Consider the following 23232-nt stretch of genomic DNA (forward strand, 5'->3'; position numbering starts at 1 on the left):
CCTCCAGTGGTTACTCTGCTGAGGCTCGCCTAGACACAGCGCCTCCAGTGGTTACTCTGCTGAGGCTCGCCTAGACACAGCGCCTCCAGTGGTCACTCTGCTGAGGCTCGCCTAGACACAGCGCCTCCAGCGGTTAATCTGCCAAGGCTCGCCTAGACACAGCGCCTCCAGTGGTCACTCTGCTGAGACTCGCCTAGACACAGCGCCTCCAGCGGTTAATCTGCCGAGGCTCGCCTAGACACAGCGCCTCCAGTGGTCACTCTGCTGAGGCTCGCCTAGACACAGCGCCTCCAGTGGTTACTCTGCTGAGACTCGCCTAGACACGGCGCCTTCAGTGGTCACTCTGCTGAGGCTCGCCTAGTCACAGCGCCTCCAGCGGTTAATCTGCCGAGGCTCGCCTAGATACAGCGCCTTCAGTGGTCACTCTGCTGAGACTCTCCTAGACACAGCACCCCCAGTGGTTACTCTGCTGAGGCTCGCCTAGACACAGCGCCTCCAGTGGTTACTCTGCTGAGGCTCGCCTAGACACAGCGCCTCCAGTGGTTACTCTGCTGAGACTCGCCTAGACACGGCGCCTTCAGTGGTCACTCTGCTGAGGCTCACCTAGACACAGCGCCTCCAGTGGTTAATCTGCCGAGGCTTGCCTAGACACAGCGCCTCCAGTGGTTACTCTGCTGAGGATCGCCTAGACACAGCGCCTCCAGTGGTCACTCTGCTGAGACTCGCCTAGACACAGCGCCTCCAGCGGTTAATCTGCTGAGGCTTGCCTAGACACAGCGCCTCCAGTGGTTACTCTGCTGAGGCTCGCCTGGACACAGCGCCTTCAGTGGTTACTCTGCTGAGGTTCGCCTAGACACAATGCCTCCAGTGGTTACTCTGCTGAGGCTCGCCTAGACACAGCGCCTCCAGTGGTTACTCTGCTGAGGCTCGCTTAGACACAGCGCCTCCAGTGGTTACTCTGCCGAGACTCGCCTAGACACGGCGCCTCCAGTGGTCACTCTGCTGAGACTCGCCTAGACACAGCGCCTCCAATGGTCACTCTGCTGAGGCTCGCCTAGACACGGCGCCTCCAGTGGTCACTCTGCTGAGTCTCGCCTAGACACAGCGCCACCAGTGGTCACTCTGCTGAGGCTCGCCTAGACACAGCGCCTCCAGTGGTTACTCTGCTGAGACTCGCCTAGACACAGCGCCTCCAGTGGTTACTCTGCTGAGGCTCGCCTAGACACAGCGCCTCCAGTGGTCACTCTGCTGAGACTCGCCTAGACACAGCGCCTCCAGCGGTTAATCTGCCGAGGCTCGCCTAGACACAGCGCCTCCAGTGGTCACTCTGCTGAGACTCGCCTAGACACAGCGCCTCCAGTGGTCACTCTGCTGAGACTCGCCTAGGCACAGCGCCTCCAGTGGTCACTCTGCTGAGGCTCGCCTAGACACAGCGCCTCCAGTGGTTAATCTGCCGAGGCTCGCCTAGACACAGCGCCTCCAGTGGTCACTCTGCTGAGGCTCGCCTAGACACAGCGCCTCCAGTGGTTACTCTTCTGAGGCTCGCCTAGACACAGCGCCTCCAGTGGTTACTCTGCTGAGACTCACCTAGACACGGCGCCTCCAGTGGTCACTCTGCTGAGGCTCGCCTAGACACGGCGCCCCCAGTGGTTAATCTGCCAAGGCTCGCCTAGACACAGCGCCTCCAGTGGTTACTCTGCTGAGACTCGCCTAGACACAGCGCCTCCAGTGGTTACTCTGCTGAGGCTCGCCTAGACACAGCGCTTTCAGTGGTTACTCTGCTGAGGCTCGCCTAGACACAGCGCCTCCAGTGGTCACTCTGCTGAGGCTCGCCTAGACACAGCGCCTCCAGTGGTCACTCTGCTGAGGCTCGCCTAGACACAGCGCCTCCAGCGGTTAATCTGCTGAGGCTCGCCTAGACACAGCGCCTCCAGTGGTCACTCTGCTGAGACTCGCCTAGACACAGCGCCTCCAGTGGTCACTCTGCTGAGACTCGCCTAGACACAGCGCCTCCAGTGGTCACTCTGCTGAGGCTCGCCTAGACACGGCGCCTCCAGTGGTCACTCTACTGAGACTCGCCTAGACACAGCGCCTCCAGTGGTTAATCTGCCGAGGCTCAGCTCACCTAGACGCAGCGCCTCCAGTGGTCACTCTGCTGAGGCTCGCCTAGACACAGCGCCTCCAGTGGTTACTCTGCTGAGGCTCGCCTAGACGCAGCGCCTCCAGTGGTTACTCTGCTGAGACTCGCCTAGACGCAGCGCCTCCAGTGGTTACTCTGCTGAGACTCGCCTAGACGCAGCGCCTCCATTGGTTACTCTGCTGAGGCTCGCCTAGACGCAGCGCCTCCAGTGGTTACTCTGCTGAGACTCGCCTAGACGCACGCCTCCATTGGTTACTCTGCTGAGGCTCGCCTAGACGCAGCGCCTCCAGTGGTCACTCTGCTGAGGCTCGCCTAGACACAGCGCCCCCAGTGGTTACTCTGCTGAGGCTCGCCTAGACACAGCGCCTCCAGTGGTTACTATGCTGAGACTCGCCTAGACGCAGCGCCTCCATTGGTTACTCTGCTGAGGCTCGCCTAGACGCAGCGCCTCCAGTGGTTACTCTGCTGAGGCTCGCCTAGACACAGCGCCCCCAGTGGTTACTCTGCTGAGGCTCGCCTAGACACAGCGCCTCCAGTGGTCACTCTGCAGAGACTCGCCTAGACACAGCGCCTCCAGTGGTCACTCTGCCGAGGCTCGCCTAGACACGGCGCCTCCAGTGGTCACTCTGCTGAGGATCGCCTAGACACGGCGCCTCCAGTGGTTTCTCTGCTGAGACTCGCCTAGACACAGCGCCTCCAGTGGTTAATCTGCCGAGGCTCGCCTGGACACAGCGCCTTCAGTGGTTACTCTGCTGAGGCTCGCCTGGACACAGCGCCTTCAGTGGTTACTCTGCTGAGGCTCGCCTAGACACAACGCCTCCAGTGGTTACTCTGCTGAGGCTCGCCTAGACACAGCGCCTTCAGTGGTCACTCTGCTGAGGATCGCCTAGACACAGCGCCTTCAGTGGTCACTCTACTGAGGATCGCCTAGACACGGCGCCTCCAGTGGTCACTCTGCTGAGACTCGCCTAGACACAGCGCCTCCAGTGGTTAATCTGCCGAGGCTCGCCTAGACACAGCGCCTCCAGTGGTCACTCTGCTGAGGCTCGCCTAGACACAGCGCCTCCAGTGGTCACTCTGCTGAGGCTCGCCTAGACGCAGCGCCTGGGCTCGCCTAGACACAGCGCCTTCAGTGGTCACTCTGCTGAGGCTCGCCTAGACACAGCGCCTCCAGCGGTTAATCTGCCGAGGCTCGCCTAGACACAGCGCCTCCAGTGGTCACTCTGCTGAGACTCGCCTAGACACAGCGCCTCCAGTGGTCACTCTGCTGAAACTCGCCTAGACACAGCGCCTCCAGTGGTCACTCTGCTGAGGCTCGCCTAGACACGGCGCCTCCAGTGGTCACTCTGCTGAGACTCGCCTAGACACAGCGCCTCCAGTGGTTAATCTGCCGAGGCTCGCCTAGACGCAGCGCCTCCAGTGGTCACTCTGCTGAGGCTCCCCTAGACACAGCGCCTCCAGTGGTTACTCTGCTGAGGCTCGCCTAGACACAGCGCCTCCAGCAGTTAATCTGCCGAGGCTCGCCTAGACACAGCGCCTCCAGTGGTCACTCTGCTGAGACTCGCCTAGACACAGCGCCTCCAGTGGTTAATCTGCCGAGGCTCGCCTAGACGTAGCGCCTCCAGTGGTCACTCTGCTGAGGCTCCCCTAGACACAGCGCCTCCAGTGGTTACTCTGCTGAGGCTCGCCTAGACACAGCGCCTCCAGTGGTCACTCTGCTGAGACTCGCCTAGACACAGCGCCTCCAGTGGTCACTCTGCTGAGGCTCGCCTAGACACGGCGCCTCCAGTGGTCACTCTGCTGAGACTCGCCTAGACACAGCGCCTCCAGTGGTTAATCTGCCGAGGCTCGCCTAGACGTAGCGCCTCCAGTGGTCACTCTGCTGAGGCTCCCCTAGACACAGCGCCTCCAGTGGTTACTCTGCTGAGGCTCGCCTAGACACAGCGCCTCCAGTGGTTAATCTGCCGAGGCTCGCCTAGACACAGCGCCTCCAGTGGTTACTCTACTGAGACTCGCCCACACACAGCGCCTCCAGTGGTTACTCTGCTGAGACTCGCCTAGACGCAGCGCCTCCATTAGCTACTCTGCTGAGGCTCGCCTAGATGCAGCGCCTCCAGTGGTTACTCTGCTGAGACTCGCCTTGACACAGTGCCTCCATTGGTTACTCTGCTGAGGCTCGCCTAGACACAGCGCCTCCAGTGGTTACTCTGCTGAGGCTCGCCTAGACGCAGCGCCTCCAGTGGTTACTCTGCTGAGGCTCGCCTAGACGCAGCGCCTCCAGTGGTCACTCTGCTGAGGCTCGCCTAGACTCAGCGCCTCCAGTGGTTACTCTGCTGAGGCTCGCCTAGACACAGCGCCTCCAGTGGTCACTCTGCTGAGGCTCGCCTAGACACAGCGCCTCCAGTGGTTACTCTGCTGAGGCTCGCCTAGACACAGCGCCTCCAGTGGTCACTCTGCTGAGGCTCGCCTAGACACAGCGCCTTCAGCGGTTAATCTGCCGAGGCTCGCCTAGACACAGCGCCTCCAGTGGTCACTCTGCTGAGACTCGCCTATACACAGCGCCTCCAGTGGTTACTCTGCTGAGGCTCGCCTAGACACAGCGCCTCCAGTGGTCACTTTGCTGAGGCTCGCCTAGACACAGCGCCTCCAGTGGTCACTCTGCTGAGGATCGCCTAGACACGGCGCCTCCAGTGGTTACTCTGCTGAGACTCGCCTAGACACAGCGCCTCCAGTGGTTAATCTGCCGAGGCTCGCCTGGACACAGCGCCTTCAGTGGTTACTCTGCTGAGGCTCGCCTGGACACAGCGCCTTCAGTGGTTACTCTGCTGAGGCTCGCCTGGACACAGCGCCTTCAGTGGTTACTCTGCTGAGGCTCGCCTAGACACAACGCCTCCAGTGGTTACTCTGCTGAGGCTCGCCTAGACACAGCGCCTTCAGTGGTCACTCTGCTGAAACTCGCCTAGACACAGCGCCTCCAGTGGTCACTCTGCTGAGGCTCGCCTAGACACGGCGCCTCCAGTGGTCACTCTGCTGAGACTCGCCTAGACACAGCGCCTCCAGTGGTTAATCTGCCGAGGCTCGCCTAGACGCAGCGCCTCCAGTGGTCACTCTGCTGAGGCTCGCCTAGACGCAGCGCCTGGGCTCGCCTAGACACAGCGCCTCCAGTGGTCACTCTGCTGAGGCTCGCCTAGACACAGCGCCTCCAGCGGTTAATCTGCCGAGGCTCGCCTAGACACAGCGCCTCCAGTGGTCACTCTGCTGAGACTCGCCTAGACACAGCGCCTCCAGTGGTCACTCTGCTGAAACTCGCCTAGACACAGCGCCTCCAGTGGTCACTCTGCTGAGGCTCGCCTAGACACGGCGCCTCCAGTGGTCACTCTGCTGAGACTCGCCTAGACACAGCGCCTCCAGTGGTTAATCTGCCGAGGCTCGCCTAGACGCAGCGCCTCCAGTGGTCACTCTGCTGAGGCTCCCCTAGACACAGCGCCTCCAGTGGTTACTCTGCTGAGGCTCGCCTAGACACAGCGCCTCCAGCAGTTAATCTGCCGAGGCTCGCCTAGACACAGCGCCTCCAGTGGTCACTCTGCTGAGACTCGCCTAGACACAGCGCCTCCAGTGGTCACTCTGCTGAGACTCGCCTAGACACAGCGCCTCCAGTGGTCACTCTGCTGAGGCTCGCCTAGACACGGCGCCTCCAGTGGTCACTCTGCTGAGACTCGCCTAGAAACAGCGCCTCCAGTGGTTAATCTGCCGAGGCTCGCCTAGACGTAGCGCCTCCAGTGGTCACTCTGCTGAGGCTCCCCTAGACACAGCGCCTCCAGTGGTTACTCTGCTGAGGCTCGCCTAGACACAGCGCCTCCAGTGGTTAATCTGCCGAGGCTCGCCTAGACACAGCGCCTCCAGTGGTTACTCTGCTGAGACTCGCCTACACACAGCGCCTCCAGTGGTTACTCTGCTGAGACTCGCCTAGACGCAGCGCCTCCATTAGCTACTCTGCTGAGGCTCGCCTAGATGCAGCGCCTCCAGTGGTTACTCTGCTGAGACTCGCCTAGACACAGTGCCTCCATTGGTTACTCTGCTGAGGCTCGCCTAGACACAGCGCCTCCAGTGGTTACTCTGCTGAGGCTCGCCTAGACGCAGCGCCTCCAGTGGTTACTCTGCTGAGGCTCGCCTAGACGCAGCGCCTCCAGTGGTCACTCTGCTGAGGCTCGCCTAGACACAGCGCCTCCAGTGGTTACTCTGCTGAGGCTCGCCTAGACACAGCGCCTCCAGTGGTTACTCTGCTGAGACTCGCCTAGACACAGCGCCTCCAGTGGTCACTCTGCTGAGGCTCGCCTAGACACAGCGCCTCCAGTGGTTACTCTGCTGAGGCTCGCCTAGACACAGCGCCTCCAGTGGTTACTCTGCTGAGACTCGCCTAGACACAGCGCCTCCAGTGGTTACTCTGCTGAGGCTCGGCTAGACACAGCGCCTCCAGTGGTTACTCTGCTGAGGCTCGGCTAGACACAGCGCCTCCAGTGGTTACTCTGCTGAGGCTCGGCTAGACACAGCGCCTCCACTGTAATGATACTACATGTAATGTGGCTATGTCTTGCTTTTAATATCATTGCCAGTTAAAATTTTCGGTCGAGTGGAATCTCCCAGGCCTGAGTGCACCTTCCCAACAACATGTACTAAGTTTTTATGATGGATTTTTAAAAATGTTTTTTTAATATCATTTATAATGTCCTTTAACACTTTTTTGTTTTCCCTTTTTATCTCCAGGTTAAGTTTGCAAACACCACATTTAAGACAGACGTGTACCCGAAGTCTCTGAATCCTCAGTGGAACTCGGAATGGTTTAAGTTTGAGGTAATGTTGAGGTATTAGGAGGCTACGTACTGTCCTGTGAGGCATAAGGAGCACTGACTCCCCTGATCTCTGTGCAGGTGGATGATGAAGATTTGCAGGATGAGCCTCTGCAGATAACCGTGTTGGACCATGACACGTACAGCGCTAATGACGCCATCGGGAAAGTCTACATTGATATTGACCCTTTGCTGTACACAGAGGCAGCCACCGTGATTTCCGGATGGTTTCCAATATACGACACCATACATGGTAATATATGCGTATTGATATCTCTCTGCATTCCCTGTGTGTCTGATGCCTCCATGCATTCCCTGTGTGTGTGTCTGAGGCCTCGCTGCATTCCCTGTGTGTGTCTGAGGCCTCGCTGCATTCCCTGTGTGTGTGTCTGAGGCCTCGCTGCATTCCCTGTGTGTGTCTGAGGCCTCACTGCATTCCCTGTGTGTGTCTGATGTCTCCCTGCATTCCCTGTGTGTGTGTCTGAGGCCTCACTGCATTCCCTGTGTGTGTCTGATGTCTCCCTGCATTTCCTGTGTGTGTCTGAGACCTCGATGCATTCCCTGTGTGTCTGAGGCCTTGCTACATTCCCTGTGTGTGTCTGAGGCCTCGCTGCATTCCCTGTGTGTGTGTCTGAGGCCTCACTGCATTCCCTGTGTGTGTCTGAGACCTCGATGCATTCCCTGTGTGTCTGAGGCCTTGCTACATTCCCTGTGTGTGTCTGAGGCCTCGCTGCATTCCCTGTGTGTGTGTCTGAGGCCTCGCTGCATTCCCTGTGTGTGTCTGAGGCCTCGCTGCATTCCCTGTGTGCAGGGATATGTGGATCCTGTGGGCCCTGGGCAGGGATATGTGGGTCTTACGTTTCCTGGGTGGGAATATGTGGGTCCTACGTGTCCTGGGTAGGAATATGTGGATCCTGTGGGCCATGGGTGGGAATATGTGGATCCTGTGGGTCCTGGGCAGGGATATGTGGGTCCTGGGTGGGAATATGTGGATCCTGTGGGTCCTGGGTGGGATTATATGGATCCTGTGGGTCCTGGGTGGGAATATGTGGATCCTGGGCAGGCATACGTGGATCCTGTGGGTCCTGGGCAGGCATATGTGGGTCCTGGGTGGGAATCTGTGGGTACTGTGTAGGGATATGTGGATCCTGTGGGTCCTGTGTAGGAATATGTGGATCCTGTGGGTCCTGGGTGGGAATATGTGGATCCCCTGGGTCCTGTGTAGGGATATGTGGGTACTGGGTGGGAATATGTGGGTCCTGGGCAGGGATACAGTATGTGGATCCTGTGGGCCCTGGGCAGGGATATGTGGGTCTTACGTGTCCTGGGTGGGAATATGTGGGCCCTAGGTGTCCTGGGTGGGAATATGTGGATCCTGTGGGCCATGGGTGGGAATATGTGGATCCTGTGGGTCCTGGGCAGGGATATTTGGGTCCTGGGTGGGAATATGTGGATCCTGTGGGTCCTGGGTGGGACTATATGGATCGTGTGGGTCCTGGGTGGGAATATGTGGATCCTGTGGGTCCAGGGCAGGCATATGTGGATCCTGTGGGTCCTAGGCAGGCATATGTGGGTCCTGGGTGGGAATATGTGGATCCTGTGGGTCCTTGGTGGGAATATGTGGGTCCTGTGTAGGGATATGTGGATCCTGTGGGTCCTGTGTAGGGATATGTGGATCCTGTGGGTCCTGTGTAGGGATCTGTGGGTCCTGTGTAGGGATATGTGGATCCTGTGGGTCCTGGGTGGGAATATGTGGATCCTGTGGGTCCTGGGTGGGAATATGTGGATCCTGTGGATCCTGGGCGGGAACATGTGGGTACTGGGTGGAAATATGTAGATCCTGTGGGTCCTGGGCAGGAATATGTTGGTACTGGGTGGAAATATGTAGATCCTGTGGGTCCTGGGCAGGAATATGTGGGTCCTACGTGTCCTGGGTGGGAATGTGTGTATCCTGCGGGTCTTGTGCAGGGATATGTGGATCCTGTGGGTCCTGGGTGGGAATATGTGGTTCCTGTGGGTCCTGTGTAGGGATATGTGGATCCTGTGGGTCCTGGGTGGGAATATGTGTATCCTATGGGTCCTGGGTGGGAATATGTGGATCCTGTGGGTCCTGGGTGAGAATATGTGCATCCTGTGGGTCCTGTGTAGGGATATGTGGATCCTGTGGGTCCTGGATGGGAATATGTGGATCCTGTGGGTCCTGGGTGGGAATATGTGGATCCTGGGTGGGAATATGTGGATCCTGCTGGTCCTGTGTAGGGATATGTGGATCCTGTGGGTCCTGTGAAGTTATATGTGGATCCTGTGTAGGGATCTGTGGGTCCTGGATGGGAATATGTGGATCCTGTGGGTCCTGGGTGGGAATATGTGGATCCTGTGGGTCCTGGGTGGGAATATGTGGTTCCTGTGGGTCCTGTGTAGGGATATGTGGATCCTGTGGGTTCTGTGTAGGGATATGTGGATCCTCTGGGTCCTGGATGGGAATATGTGGATCCTGTGGGTCCTGGGTGGGAATATGTGGATCCTGTGGGTCCTGGGTGGGAATATGTGGGTCCTGGGTGGGTATATGTGGGTCTGTTATTAGGTGTGGTATGTTTTTGGAGGTAAAGTGCAGTCAGTATTGTATGTGACGTGACAATGATGATGTGATTCCTCTCCATGTTTAGGGATCCGTGGGGAGATCAGCGTGGTGGTGAAAGTGGATCTCTTCAATGACTTGAATCGCTTCCGACAGTCTTCCTGTGGAGTCAAGTTTTTCTGCAGTGAGTAATGTGTGTCATAGATGAGCGCGCTGCGTCCCAGACACCGCTACAGGTGTGTTATACCTGTGTCACGTAGATGAGCGCGCTGTGTCCCAGACACCGCTGCAGGTGTGTTATACCTGTGTCACATAGATGAGCGCGCTGTGTCCCAGACACCGCTGCAGGTGTGTTATACCTGTGTCACATAGATGAGCGCGCTGTGTCCCAGACACCGCTGCAGGTGTGTTATACCTGTGTCACATAGATGAGCGCGCTGCGTCCCAGACACCGCTGCAGGTGTGTTATACCTGTGTCACATAGATGAGCGCGCTGTGTCCCCGATACCGCTGCAGGTGTGTTATACCTGTGTCACATAGATGAGCGCGCTGTGTCCCAGACACCGCTGCAGGTGTGTTATACCTGTGTCACATAGATGAGCGCGCTGTGTCCCAGACACCGCTGCAGGTGTGTTATACCTGTGTCACATAGATGAGCGCGCTGTGTCCTAGACACCGCTGCAGGTGTGTTATACCTGTGTCACATAGATGAGCGCGCTGTGTCCCAGACACCGCTGCAGGTGTGTTATACCTGTGTCACATAGATGAGCGCGCTGTCCCAGACACCGCTGCAGGTGTGTTATACCTGTGTCACATAGATGAGCGCGCTGCGTCCCAGACACCGCTGCAGGTGTGTTATACCTGTGTCACATAGATGAGCGCGCTGTGTCCCAGACACCGCTGCAGGTGTGTTATACCTGTGTCACATAGATGAGCGCGCTGTGTCCCAGACACCGCTGCATGTGTGTTATACCTGCGTCACATAGATGAGCGCGCTGTGTCCCAGACACCGCTGCAGGTGTGTTATACCTGTGTCACATAGATGAGCGCGCTGCATCCCAGACACCGCTGCAGGTGTGTTATACCTGTGTCACGTAGATGAGCGCGCTGTGTCCCAGACACCGCTGCAGGTGTGTTATACCTGTGTCACATAGATGAGCGCGCTGCGTCCCAGACACCGCTGCAGGTGTGTTATACCTGTGTCACATAGATGAGCGCGCTGTGTCCCAGACACCGCTGCAGGTGTGTTATACCTGTGTCACATAGATGAGCGCGCTGTGTCCCAGACACCGCTGCAGGTGTGTTATACCTGTGTCACATAGATGAGCGCGCTGTGTCCCCGATACCGCTGCAGGTGTGTTATACCTGTGTCACATAGATGAGCGCGCTGTGTCCCAGACACCGCTGCAGGTGTGATATACCTGTGTCACATAGATGAGCGCACTGTTTCCCATACACCGCTGCAAGTGTGTTATACCTGTGTCACATAGATGAGCGCGCACATAGATGAGCGCGCTGCGTCCCAGACACCGCTGCAGGTGTGTTATACCTGTGTCACATAGATGAGCGCGCTGTGTCCCAGACACCGCTGCAGGTGTGTTATACCTGTGTCACATAGATGAGCGCACTGTCTCCCAGACACCGCTGCAGGTGTGTTATACCTGTGTCACATAGATGAGCGCGCTGCGTCTCAGACACCGCTGCAGGTGTGTTATACCTGTGTCACATAGATGAGCGCGCTGTGTCGCAGATACCGCTGCAGGTGTGTTATATCTGTGTCACATAGATGAGCGCGCTGCGTCTCAGACACCGCTGCAGGTGTGTTATACCTGTGTCACATAGATGAGCGCGCTGTGTCGCAGATACCGCTGCAGGTGTGTTATACCTGTGTCACATAGATGAGCACGCTGCGTCCCAGACACCGCTGCAGGTGTGTTATACCTGTGTTACATAGATGAGCGTGCTGCGTCCCAGACACCGCTGCAGGTGTGTTATACCTGTGTCACATAGATGAGCGCGCTGTGTCCCAGACCCTGCTGCAGGTGTGTTATACCTGTGTCACATAGATGAGCGCGCTGTGTCCCAGACACCGCTGCAGGTGTGTTATACCTGTGTCACATAGATGAGCGCGCTGTGTCCCAGACACCGCTGCAGGTGTGTTATACCTGTGTCACATAGATGAGCGCGCTGTGTCCCAGACCCTGCTGCAGGTGTGTTATACCTGTGTCACATAGATGAGCGCGCTGTGTCCCAGACACCGCTGCAGGTGTGTTATACCTGTGTCACATAGATGAGCGCGCTGCGTCCCAGACACCGCTGCAGGTGTGTTATACCTGTGTCACATAGATGAGCGCGCTGTGTCCCAGACACCGCTGCAGGTGTATTATACCTGTGTCACATAGATAAGCGCGCTGTGTCCCAGACACCGCTGCAGGTGTGTTATACCTGTGTCACATAGATGAGCGCGCTGTGTCCCAGACACCGCTGCAGGTGTATTATACCTGTGTCACATAGATAAGCGCGCTGTGTCCCAGACACCGCTGCAGGTGTGTTACACCTGTGTCACATAGATGAGCGCGCTGCGTCCCAGACACCGCTGCAGATGTGTTATACCTGTGTCACATAGATGAGCGCGCTGTGTCCCAGACACCGCTGCAGGTGTGTTATACCTGTGTCACATAGATGAGCGCGCTGCGTCCCAGACACCGCTGCAGGTGTGTTATACCTGTGTCACATAGATGAGCGCGCTGAGTCCCAGACACCGCTGCAGGTGTGTTATACCTGTGTCACATAGATGAGCGTGCTGCGTCCCAGACACCGCTGCAGGTGTGTTATACCTGTGTCACATAGATGAGCGTGCTGCGTCCCAGACACCGCTGCAGGTGTGCTATACCTGTGTCACATAGATGCGCGCGCTGTATCCCCGATACCGCTGCAGGTGTGTTATACCTGTGTCATATAGATGAGCGCGCTGTGTCCCAGACACCGCTGCAGGTGTGTTATACCTGTGTCATTTAGATGAGCGCGCTGTGTTCCAGACACCGCTGCAGGTGTGTTATACCTGTGTCACATAGATGAGCGTGCTGCGTCCCAGACACCGCTGCAGGTGTGCTATACCTGTGTCACATAGATGCGCGCGCTGTGTCCCCGATACCGCTGCAGGTGTGTTATACCTGTGTCATATAGATGAGCGCGCTGCGTCCCAGACACCGCTGCAGGTGTATTATACCCGTGTCATATAGATGAGCGCGCTGCGTTCCAGACACCGCTGCAGGTGTATTATACCTGTGTCACATAGATGAGCGCGCTGCGTCCCAGACACCGCTGCAGGTGTGTTATACCTGTGTCACATAGATGAGCACGCTGTGTCCCAGACACCGCTGCAGGTGTGTTATACCTGTGTCACATAGATGAGCGCGCTGTGTTCCAGACACCGCTGCAGGTGTGTTATACCTGTGTCACGTAGATGAGCGCGCTGTGTCCCAGACACCGCTGCAGGTGTGTTATACCTGTGTCACATAGATGAGCGTGCTGTGTCCCAGACACCGCTGCAGGTGTGTTATACCTGTGTCACATAGATGAGCGCGCTGTGTCCCAGACACCGCTGCAGGTGTGTTATACCTGTGTCACATAGATGAGCGCGCTGTGTCCCAGACACCGCTGCAGATGTGTTATACCTGTGTCACATAGATGAGCGCGCTGTGTCCCCGATACCGCTGCAGGTGTGTTATACCTGTGTCACATAGATGAGCGCGCTGCGTCCCAGACACCGCTGCAGGTGTGTTATACCTGTGTCACATAGATGAGCGCGCTGTGTCCCAGACACCGCTGCAGGTATGTTATACCTGTGTCACATAGATGAGCGCGCTGCGTCCCAGACACCGCTGCAGGTGTGTTATACCTGTGTCACATAGATGAGCGCGCTGCGTCCCAGACACCGCTGCAGGTGTGTTATACCTGTGTCACATAGATGAGCACGCTGTCTCCCAGACACCGCTGCAGGTGTGTTATACCTGTGTCACATAGATGAGCACGCTGTGTCCCAGACACCGCTGCAGGTGTGTTATACCTGTGTCACATAGATGAGCGCGCTGTGTCCCAGACACCGCTGCAGATGTGTTATACCTGTGTCACATAGATGAGCGCGCTGTGTCCCCGATACCGCTGCAGGTGTGTTATACCTGTGTCACATAGATGAGCGCGCTGTGTCCCAGACACCGCTGCAGGTGTGTTATACCTGTGTCACATAGATGAGCGCGCTGTGTCCCAGACACCGCTGCAGGTGTGTTATACCTGTGTCACATAGATGAGCGCGCTGCGTCCCAGACACCGCTGCAGGTGTGTTATACCTGCGTCACATAGATGAGCGCGCTGCGTCCCAGACACCGCTGCAGGTGTGTTATACCTGCGTCACATAGATGAGCGCGCTGCGTCCCAGACACCGCTGCAGGTGTGTTATACCTGTGTCACTGTATCATATGTCTGTTCCTGAACCAGAGGAGAAACCTTGCTCCATATATGTGATGGTGTCCTTTCCAAATCCAACATGGCAGCCCCCACATCAGCATGTGACAAGCCCCGCCGGGTGAGCGCTTAGCAGGTCACGGTCCCGGATAGTGAGGTTTATCCAATGCCATTGTCTTTGGTCACCATACCGCGCCGCAGCCATTGTTTGTGCTTTTCTTAGTGATCTGTAGATTTGATCCTTCAGAACAGAATGATGTTGTTACTAAGTGTAGATGTTAGTAGATGGGAAGCGGCAGCGCGGTGGGGTAGGGGAATGTGTGGCCACAGGTATCGTCCTGGTTTGTAGCTGCTGTCTCTGTAATAAGACCCTGTCTGAACTCTGTATCCCCATGTTGCAGCCACGTCAATCCCAAAGTCATATCGTGCTGTAGTCATACACGGATTTGTGGAAGAGCTGGTGGTGAACGAGGATCCCGAATACCAGTGGATTGACCGAATCCGGACCCCGAGGGCCTCTAACGAAGCCCGACAGAGGCTGATTTCTCTAATGTCAGGTAAGGGAGGCTGTCTGTGGGGTACTCCGTCGCTTACTGTGGGTTCACGTGTGTGTGTACTGAGATAGGCGTGGCCGCTGCTGTCACACGTCTTGTACTCGTGTTCTGATAGTAAACGCCCTTTGTGTGCGTAGTGCAGAGAGAGTTACATTTGGGTGGGTTATATTGTTTCTGTGCAGGGTAAATACTGGCTGCTTTATTTTTACACTGCAATTTAGATTTCAGTTTGAACGCACCCCACCCAAATCTAACTCTCTCTGCACATGTTACATCTGCCCCCCTGCAGTGCACATGGTTTTGCCCATTAGAGAAAAAGTTTGCTGTTGCAATCAGGTCTGAATTAGGCCCTTTGATTTAAGTCTGAGCATACGTACGATTCGCACTGCGCATATGTCCCTCCGTTTCCTCTGAGTTGTGTTTCGCCCCCGCCCCTTCGTCCATGTTTATACTCTTGCGCACTCTGCCTTAAATCTAACGCCAGTAATAGAACGTATATAATAGAGGTGGATGAAATTCGCGCTCCCCCTTTCTACGGGGTACATTTACTAAGGTGGAAGTTTTTTTTAGAATTGGTAATGTTGCTCATAGCAAATTTACCCTCAGTAAATTTACCCCTGTGTGTTAGTTGTCCGTGAATGCTGCCTCTGGGGTAATTGGTGACGGATGTTCCCTAATGTCGGAGAGAGTTCAGTAGTATAAAGTGAGTATACCGCGGCGCACGTGTGAATAGGAAACCTGTGTGTCTGGACTTTGGTTGTTCAAACGGAAAGCATTTATTCTGACAGTATCGTAAGACATAAAAAGCCTTTTCAAGCAAATAAAATAAAAATGTTAGCGCTACATAAAAGCCTAGATCGTGTCAATGTCCAAATATAAATCGTCCGTTAGAACAGGCGCTGGATTGCACTTTCCTTTGGTCACAGAAAATTCCTTATGTGCTGAATAAACCTTCATCGTATTTAGAAATCAGGTAAAGTCTATGACCTTCATCTACAATTTACATTTAGCGCTAATACATAGGGCACCTTGGTGTGATGTAGGGATCGTTTCTCAGATAGGTGCTTGGCTCCATCTTTGCTGCTGGGGCTCTGTGTCGGCGCCCGGCATGTCTGCTGGGTGGCCGGCGCTGCGGTAGGCTGAAAGCTGCGGTTTCATCACAGGTGGGCGTACCAACGCGTTTCTCCGTATAGGGCTTCGACAGGGCACGTGGGGGGATATCTCTGTGGCTGCCTTTTAAACCCCTTTATTTCGGATTATTTCCATGGAAACCAGGTGGTTCTATTTAATCAGTGACGTTTCTGGTTTTAAAGCTAATAAACCAGAGTCCATTTGAGGCGTGTGTGGGGATAGATGAAACGTGTAAGTGGTGCTTAGTTTGCAGTGTATAAATGTTGCCTAGTGGAAATCATAAAGTGATTCCATATAATGAATACATTGTAGCGGTTACGAAGCTCGTCCGTTGTGATATTTAGTATCATTGAAACAGACACAGACTGCTGTACATTCTATGGAAAGACCATCTGAGGGGAAGTGCGGACCCATACATGGTGAGGTGCCCGGTGCATGCTGAAAGGTTATCGTCATCTGGGGGGAGAACTGGCGGGTGCATCTACTGGGTTTGCTTTCAAAAGGGTTTCCCCTAATTTGTCTCATGTTTAGCTGTTATCAGTGACGTCCTCAGACTGCAGATCTGTCACTTTCATACGAGCTGGTACAAGTGTAACTGCTACAATGTATTTATTATACGGAATCACTTTATGATTTCCACTAGACAGCATTTATCACAACAGCCAGAGTCCAGACACAGTTTTTCCTTTCACACCTGCCCCGGGGTAGAATGTTTATACACTGATGGATGTAACTGGGGTTTAGACCTGGCAATAACGTAACTGCTGGAATTGCACCGGTCTCCGTCACGTTGCAGCCTCTGCTGCAGAGCGCTGACCTCTCATTGGCTGACACCTGGCCCCTCCCCGTTGCACTTTGCCCTCTGTTTGGATTATTCATCCTCCTGGTGTTATGCTGCTCAGTTATTCTGTCTTGTAGTTTAAAGGAACATTAACTCCAAGTGTGGACGTTAGTTACCCCTCTACTGTGGTTTTTTTTTTTTTTTGGACACAAGTAATTTTTTTAGTAAATTATTTTCATCACCTACAGAGACACGCACAAATCACATGCTGGCGTAACCTTTTCCAGAATAAATATTGCAGATTTGGAGTTACTCCAAAATAACCAAACGGTAGAATTACTAAGTGTTAATGGGGGTTCTAGGGACAACTTGTGTCATAATGTGTGTTACTGTTAATGCGCTATAACCTGTAGGAGTGATCAGAGATTGGAACGTATTCCCCTATTTGGAATATTGATAGATGCAATGGAACAGCAATGGGATCGGTTTAGGGTTGCTTGCTTGTCATCCTCAATATGGGAGTGCAGTGGCTGAAGGTGTTGGACAATTTGCTTTAGCCATGTAATGTAATGCAGTGTACGCTGAATGTAATAGTGACAGCGGTGAATGTTAGCTCTGTGTCATCACGGATTCTGGGGGTGTAGTTACTCCGGCACGGATGAAATGTAAGAATATGACTGTAATGGGTATTCGCGGTTTCCGATCCCCTGCACAGAGGCTGCCGGGGGAGTCTTGTTCTCCCTATAGGGATATAATGCAGATCGCATATCATGTTATCACCTGTATATCCCCGTAGGTGAGCTGCAGAGGAAAATAGGTCTGAAGGTCCTGGAGATGAGAGGAAACGCTGTGGTTGGCTATCTGCAGTGCTTCGATCTGGAGGGGGAATCTGGATTAGTGGTACGGGCTATAGGGACAGCGTGTACACTGGATAAACTGACCAGCGCCGCCCCATTCGCACCGGCGGCGTGCCATTCCCCATGCAAAGATCTGAAAGAGTAAGTAACTGTATAGAGATGGCTTTCTGCTGTGCATGCCCCTGTCTGCTTCATGTATGCATTGGAGAGCGCTGTTCAGCGACACTCTGCCGGGTGACCTAGAAGTCCTGTGTTCTGTGCGTGCGTTTCCAGTAGCATCACTGAGCTGTTTTAGCCATGGATGGAATTACTGGACGGCTGCTGACTTGTCCGTAGAAGATAGGGAATAAAACCACGGTGTCATGGTGGTCACGGTTATGCTGGATTGCCGGAGACAGGTGGCCGGTTTATCACCGCTCAGAGTACCGGATAATCACATGGATCGCGTGCTGAGGCGTCAGCAGCCAAACCGGGTGCGGCCGACATAAATGTGCAGTCTAACTGCATCAGTCAGTAAATTACTGCCAAGAGTAATGCCAGAATATGTAGAAAATCTATTGCGCGCTCTCCGGTTACGCCAATCAGATTCCTCCTTGTGGCAGTAGATGAATCCGCTTCTGTGTGTGCCGTAATTATTATTACTCTGATCTGAGATATAGGCCACCTGTAGACAGGCTTTCCCGTGCATGGTTCCTGCGTTTTATATATAATCCGAGGAAGAGAACACTAACTGCTGCCACTAACTCGCTGCTGCTTCCCACTGAATGATGGTCTCTCGTCCGGCTTAATGATACATTTGTTTTGCGTTTCCTCTCTTTCTAGAACTCTGTTTGCTAATTAACACAGTGTCACTGCCCCATGCCTGAGAGATGTGCAGACCCCACATTGTAATATATATGCCCATAGCAAATGGCTTAACCACTAGGGGGCACCGTTCCATTGGAGACAGCATCTCATTGTACCTTGGCCCAGCAAATGAGATGGCAGCTTCTATTAGTTATTAATGTACATGCACCGACAAATAGGGTCTCTTTATTTTCCCTTCCAAAAGCATAAGAAATGTTGACAATACATAATCTCGCTGCTGCTCTCTAGTGGTGATTAAAGGTACTGGCTTCTGTCACATACAGTAGATTTCAGTCCAGCCTCTGTAACGGTTGACACCTCCTCCTCCTCGCATGCACCTAGGACGTGGACCTCCCGCTAACCCAACCTCAGCCGATTCATTCTTAACCTGTAGCACTTGTGTGTCCTGTTCTCTCTCTCTCTCTCTTTCCACCTGTGCTGCCAATTCCCTCAGGTCTCCACTGGTCCAGCCACCGAGCCACGGATACCGCTCCACCCACAACAGCCCAATTCACACTGCTTCCGGCTCCCGACTCACTCAGAACTTCTCTGTGTCTGTTCCTACTCTCATCTACACTGGTACGAGACTGCTCAGACCCAGGAGCCGAGGGCAGGTCTGGTGGTGTATGGGGTATCATAGGGGTCTCCAAACCTTCTCTGCTGACCCCCAGTCCTGCCCTCATTCTGCGTAAGACTAAAATATCCATTCCCACTTGTAAAGTCCTCCTCGGCTCCGAGGCCAGATTCCATTATTCCCTTCCAGTTTGGCGGAAGATTGGTGAGGCCAGAGTTGTCATTGTAGGGGATGGGGGCAGATAGGATTGGCTGTCAGCAGAGGGGGCAGCAGGTAAGTGACCCCGCCCGCTTTCTCTTTAGCTGATGCACGATAGTAACGCTGTAGGATAAGGAAACATCTCTGATACAAGAGAATATTGTGTCCCGGCTGCACGCACCATAATGATACTGTCATTTGTTTTATAGGATGTTTTACGCTTCTTTCTTTTACTTTTGCTATTTATTTATTTATTTATTTATTTTCAATTTTGGTTAATGGTTTTTGTCTGTGTCGTTGGGACATGTGGTTCCTGGTGGTAGACGACTGGTCTGAGTGTGGGATGCTGGGAGTGTTATTCCCCCCAGCTCCACCAGGGGGAGCCCAATCACTCCTGCCCTCCTAGTATGGGCAGTCCCGCTGTCAGCATGGACGAATGACAAGGGGTTATTTAATGTCTCCACCTTCTTCTGGCAGGGCTCCTTTCAATGAAGAGCTAATCCCCAATACTCACTCATCAGGACCCTCCACCCCACTGAAAAACCAAACTTATTCCTTTTCACCTTCCAAGTCTTACAGCCGACAGTCCTCCTCTTCCGACACAGATTTGAGTTTGACACCTAAAACTGGTAAGGCGCATCCACCCACCTTTGTTTTCAGTTCTTCCTTATGTTTCTTGATTTGTCCTTTTTCCATGCACAATCCCTGAGAAAGTTATCAAAATGATGTTTAAAGTAACCATTGTTACGGGACAGATCCCGCGAGGACGAGTACACTTCTGCGCGCAGACGCCTGTCGCATAGCTTGTTACTGTGGGCGAGATTCATCAATATATGGATATCACCACTACTTTTCCACTGTTTAGAAGGCATGATACATGATAGTACAAATCACTACAACGGAGGTTTCTCATCAGGTTCTGCATCATTATCACGTAATCTGATAGCAGCCTGTAATATTAGTATAATGGGTCGTACCCTAAAGTATTATATAGAGATACAATTGCAGTCAATGTATCTAAAGAAGAAACATTTATAAGTGGGGGGGCTGGTTGTTCTTTCACGGTATAAAACCTTCTCTTTAATTGTTTTATAAAGTACAGGTGCCCGATGTATCGGAATGTGGCGCTTATCTGAACCTCAGACTCTGTAAGTGCGGTTCAGGTTTCGCAGCATACAATGGCCCTCATTCCGAGTTGTTCGCTCGCAAGCTGCTTTTAGCAGCTTTGCACACGCTAAGCCGCCGCCTACTGGGAGTGAATCTTAGCTTCTCAAAATTGCGAACGAAAGATTAGCAGAATTGGAATAGACACTTCTTAGCAGTTTCTGAGTAGCTCCAGACTTACTCTGCCAGTGCGATCAGTTCAGTGCTTGTCGTTCCTGGTTTGACGTCACAAACACACCCAGCGTTCGCTCAGACACTCCTCCGTTTCTCCAGCCACTCCCGCGTTTTTCCCAGAAACGTTAGCGTTTTTTCGCACACACCCATAAAACGGCCAGTTTCCGCCCAGAAACACCCATTTCCTGTCAATCACATTACGATCACCAGAACGAAGAAAAAACCTCGTAATGCTGTGAGTAAAATACCAAACTGCATAGCAAATTTACTTGGCGCAGTCGCACTGCGGACATTGCGCATGCGCATTAGCGACTAATCGCTCCGTTGCGAGAAAAAAATAACGAGCGAACAACTCGGAATGACCCCCAATGAGCAATCAAAATGTCCATCAAACCAATAAACAGCGCGTTTCGCCATTGAGACCTCATAGGACAGGGTGGCTTCTGGTGATACAGCTGGTGCTAGGGATTCTGGGTAATGATTGTCATATGCCAACGTTACCACTGAAACCAGGAATTCTGGGTAAAAGCCTTTTGTTCCCCATTTTCACATCAGTAAATATCTAAAATACTAGATTTAGTTTTCCTTTTAAGCTCACGTTCTTTAAACACAGAAGAGAAGTGCTGAGCCCGTGTCTGTGTGTGTAAGGGGAAGTGACGCTGGTAACGTTATGGGGTGAGCGCTGATTTGCGCAAGGTTACCCAGAAGCTCCGTGCGTTGCCTGATCTGGTGATAAGGAGGCGTGTCCTGAGACCTGGCGATGCTGCAGAGGTGTACTCGGTGCTGGCAGGGATCTCCGTCCCAGGTATGTAGCATCGCTCTCCCGGTAGAACGCGCTGCAGCCAGGGTAAGTTATGCTGTTAGGTGAGGCTCCAGCAGCTGATGGATGATCCAGCGACGCTCTCTGCCGATGTGTGGCGCAGACCCTCCAGTAATGACGGTCATTGTGTAGACCCCTGATAGCTGCAGCTGCGTAGTGGGAGACATGCAGATAACACAGTCCACAGCTACGTTCTGTCCGTCTCTCTGACATCACGGTTTTGATAACTTTCCTCCCCATCCCCTCCAGTATTGTTGGTGGTTGTGCCACATACGTGACTCTGTGCTCCAGGGTGTGGCGTCCCATTAGCAAGCAGTATATATCTGTTTTCATGCTGGCATTTACTACTTCTCCTATTATTTTGTATCACTTTAGTGTTTCTGTTACTTTCTTTTCTTTTCTGTTCTTTCTTCACCACCTGGACATCCCATCTTCTGTTACCTTCAGCAGCTCTGTTTCCAAAGGGGAATAGGATGTTCTTCTGCCCCAGCTCCCCTTCTGTCATGTGGGAGCCCCCGGGTCTCAGACAGTCGTGTAGCCTCCTGCTGAGCTCCGGCACCTCCCCAGCACGCGCTCGCCGCGCCAGCCCGCTGCTGAGGAAATCCGTTTCATTCAGTGACGAGCTGCTGCTGCTGGCGGGTAGGACGGGCCATGTTCTCACCAGCATGCTCTGGAGAAGCCTCATCACCACACTAATGTGTTATTGCTGCACCATGCTAACACCCCATCCAGCTTTCACTACACATGCCGACACTAACTACAATGGATCTTAAGGCCGCAATACCATGGGTGTGTAGTTCTAGAGGCGCTGACGTGTATACAACCCGCCCAACGCCATTTTCAAACATCCCGGCGGATTTTGCATGTTGTGTTTGGAACAGGGTACACTAGAAGCAAAGGCTCCCAGGTAAAGGTTGGTGGGAAACTAAAGTGGTTTGCACTTTGGGGAACTTTGTTTTAGGTGGAGGCAGCTCCATGGTTCAATGCACTTCTACAAAGGAACACTGGATTACTGTGTAACATAGCTGCCCAATCAGGTGGTGGCAGTCCTCTCTAGCAGTCTGTTGGATCCTCCAATCAGATGGTGGCAGTCCTCTCTAGCAGTGTGTTGGATCCTCCAATCAGGTGGTGGCTGTCCTCTCTAGCAGTGTGTTGGATCCTCCAATCAGGTGGTGGCTGTCCTCTCTAGCAGTGTGTTGGATCCTCCAATCAGGTGGTGGCAGTCCTCTCTAGCAGTGTGTTGGATCCTCCAATCAGGTGGTGGCAGTCCTCTCTAGCAGTGTGTTGGAGCCTCCAATCAGGTGGTGGCTGTCCTCTCTAGCAGTGTGTTGGATCCTCCAATCAGGTGGTGGCAGTCCTCTAGCAGTGTGTTGGTTTCTCCAATCAGGTGGTGGCAGTCCTCTCTAGCAGTGTGTTGGATCCTCCAATCAGGTGGTGGCTGTCCTCTCTAGCAGTGTGTTGGATCCTCCAATCAGGTGGTGGCTGTCCTCTCTAGCAGTGTGTTGGATCCTCCAATCAGGTGGTGGCAGTCCTCTCTAGCAGTGTGTTGGATCCTCCAATCAGGTGGTGGCAGTCCTCTCTAGCAGTGTGTTGAATCCTCCAATCAGGTGGTGGCAGTCCTCTCTAGCAGTGTTGAATCCTCCAATCAGGAGGTGGCTGTCCTCTCTAGCAGTGTGTTGGATCCTCCAATCAGGTGGTGGCTGTCCTCTCTAGCAGTGTGTTGGATCCTCCAATCAGGTGGTGGCAGTCCTCTCTAGCAGTGTGTTGGATCCTCCAATCAGGTGGTGGCAGTCCTCTCTAACAGTGTGTTGGATCCTCCAATCAGGTGGTGGCAGTCCTCTCTAGCAGTGTGTTGAATCCTCCAATCAGGTGGTGGCAGTCCTCTCTAGCAGTGTTGAATCCTCCAATCAGGTGGTGGCTGTCCTCTCTAGCAGTGTGTTGGATTCTCCAATCAGGTGGTGGCAGTCCTCTCTAGCAGTGTGTTGGATCCTCCAATCAGGTGGTGGCTGTCCTCTCTAGCAGTGTGTTGGATCCTCCAATCAGGAGATGACTGTCCTCTCTAGCAGTGTGTTGGATCCTCCAATCAGATGGTGGCAGTCCTCTC

At 53.8% G+C, this 23232-nt stretch overlaps 1 protein-coding gene across 13 annotated transcripts in view; it reads left to right on the forward strand.

The window, feature by feature from the left end:
* The window catches only part of C2CD5 (C2 calcium dependent domain containing 5), a 195085-nt gene that overhangs the window by 71426 nt on the left and 100427 nt on the right, over positions 1-23232 (forward strand). For 8 of the 13 annotated variants that reach the window (XM_063929383.1, XM_063929381.1, XM_063929385.1 and 5 more), the window contains 7 exons: positions 6905-6991; positions 7069-7240; positions 9654-9749; positions 14431-14586; positions 17292-17493; positions 19448-19599; positions 21576-21767. In XM_063929383.1, coding sequence (XP_063785453.1) covers positions 6905-6991; positions 7069-7240; positions 9654-9749; positions 14431-14586; positions 17292-17493; positions 19448-19599; positions 21576-21767 — 1057 coding nt within the window. The remainder of the gene's footprint in view (positions 1-6904; positions 6992-7068; positions 7241-9653; positions 9750-14430; positions 14587-17291; positions 17494-19447; positions 19600-21575; positions 21768-23232) is intronic. The other 5 variants (XM_063929390.1, XM_063929392.1, XM_063929393.1 and 2 more) reach the window with 2 other exon arrangements.

This window comes from Pseudophryne corroboree, chromosome 6, assembly GCF_028390025.1.
Source record: "Pseudophryne corroboree isolate aPseCor3 chromosome 6, aPseCor3.hap2, whole genome shotgun sequence".
In the NCBI taxonomy this organism is placed as follows: Eukaryota; Metazoa; Chordata; class Amphibia; order Anura; family Myobatrachidae; genus Pseudophryne; species Pseudophryne corroboree.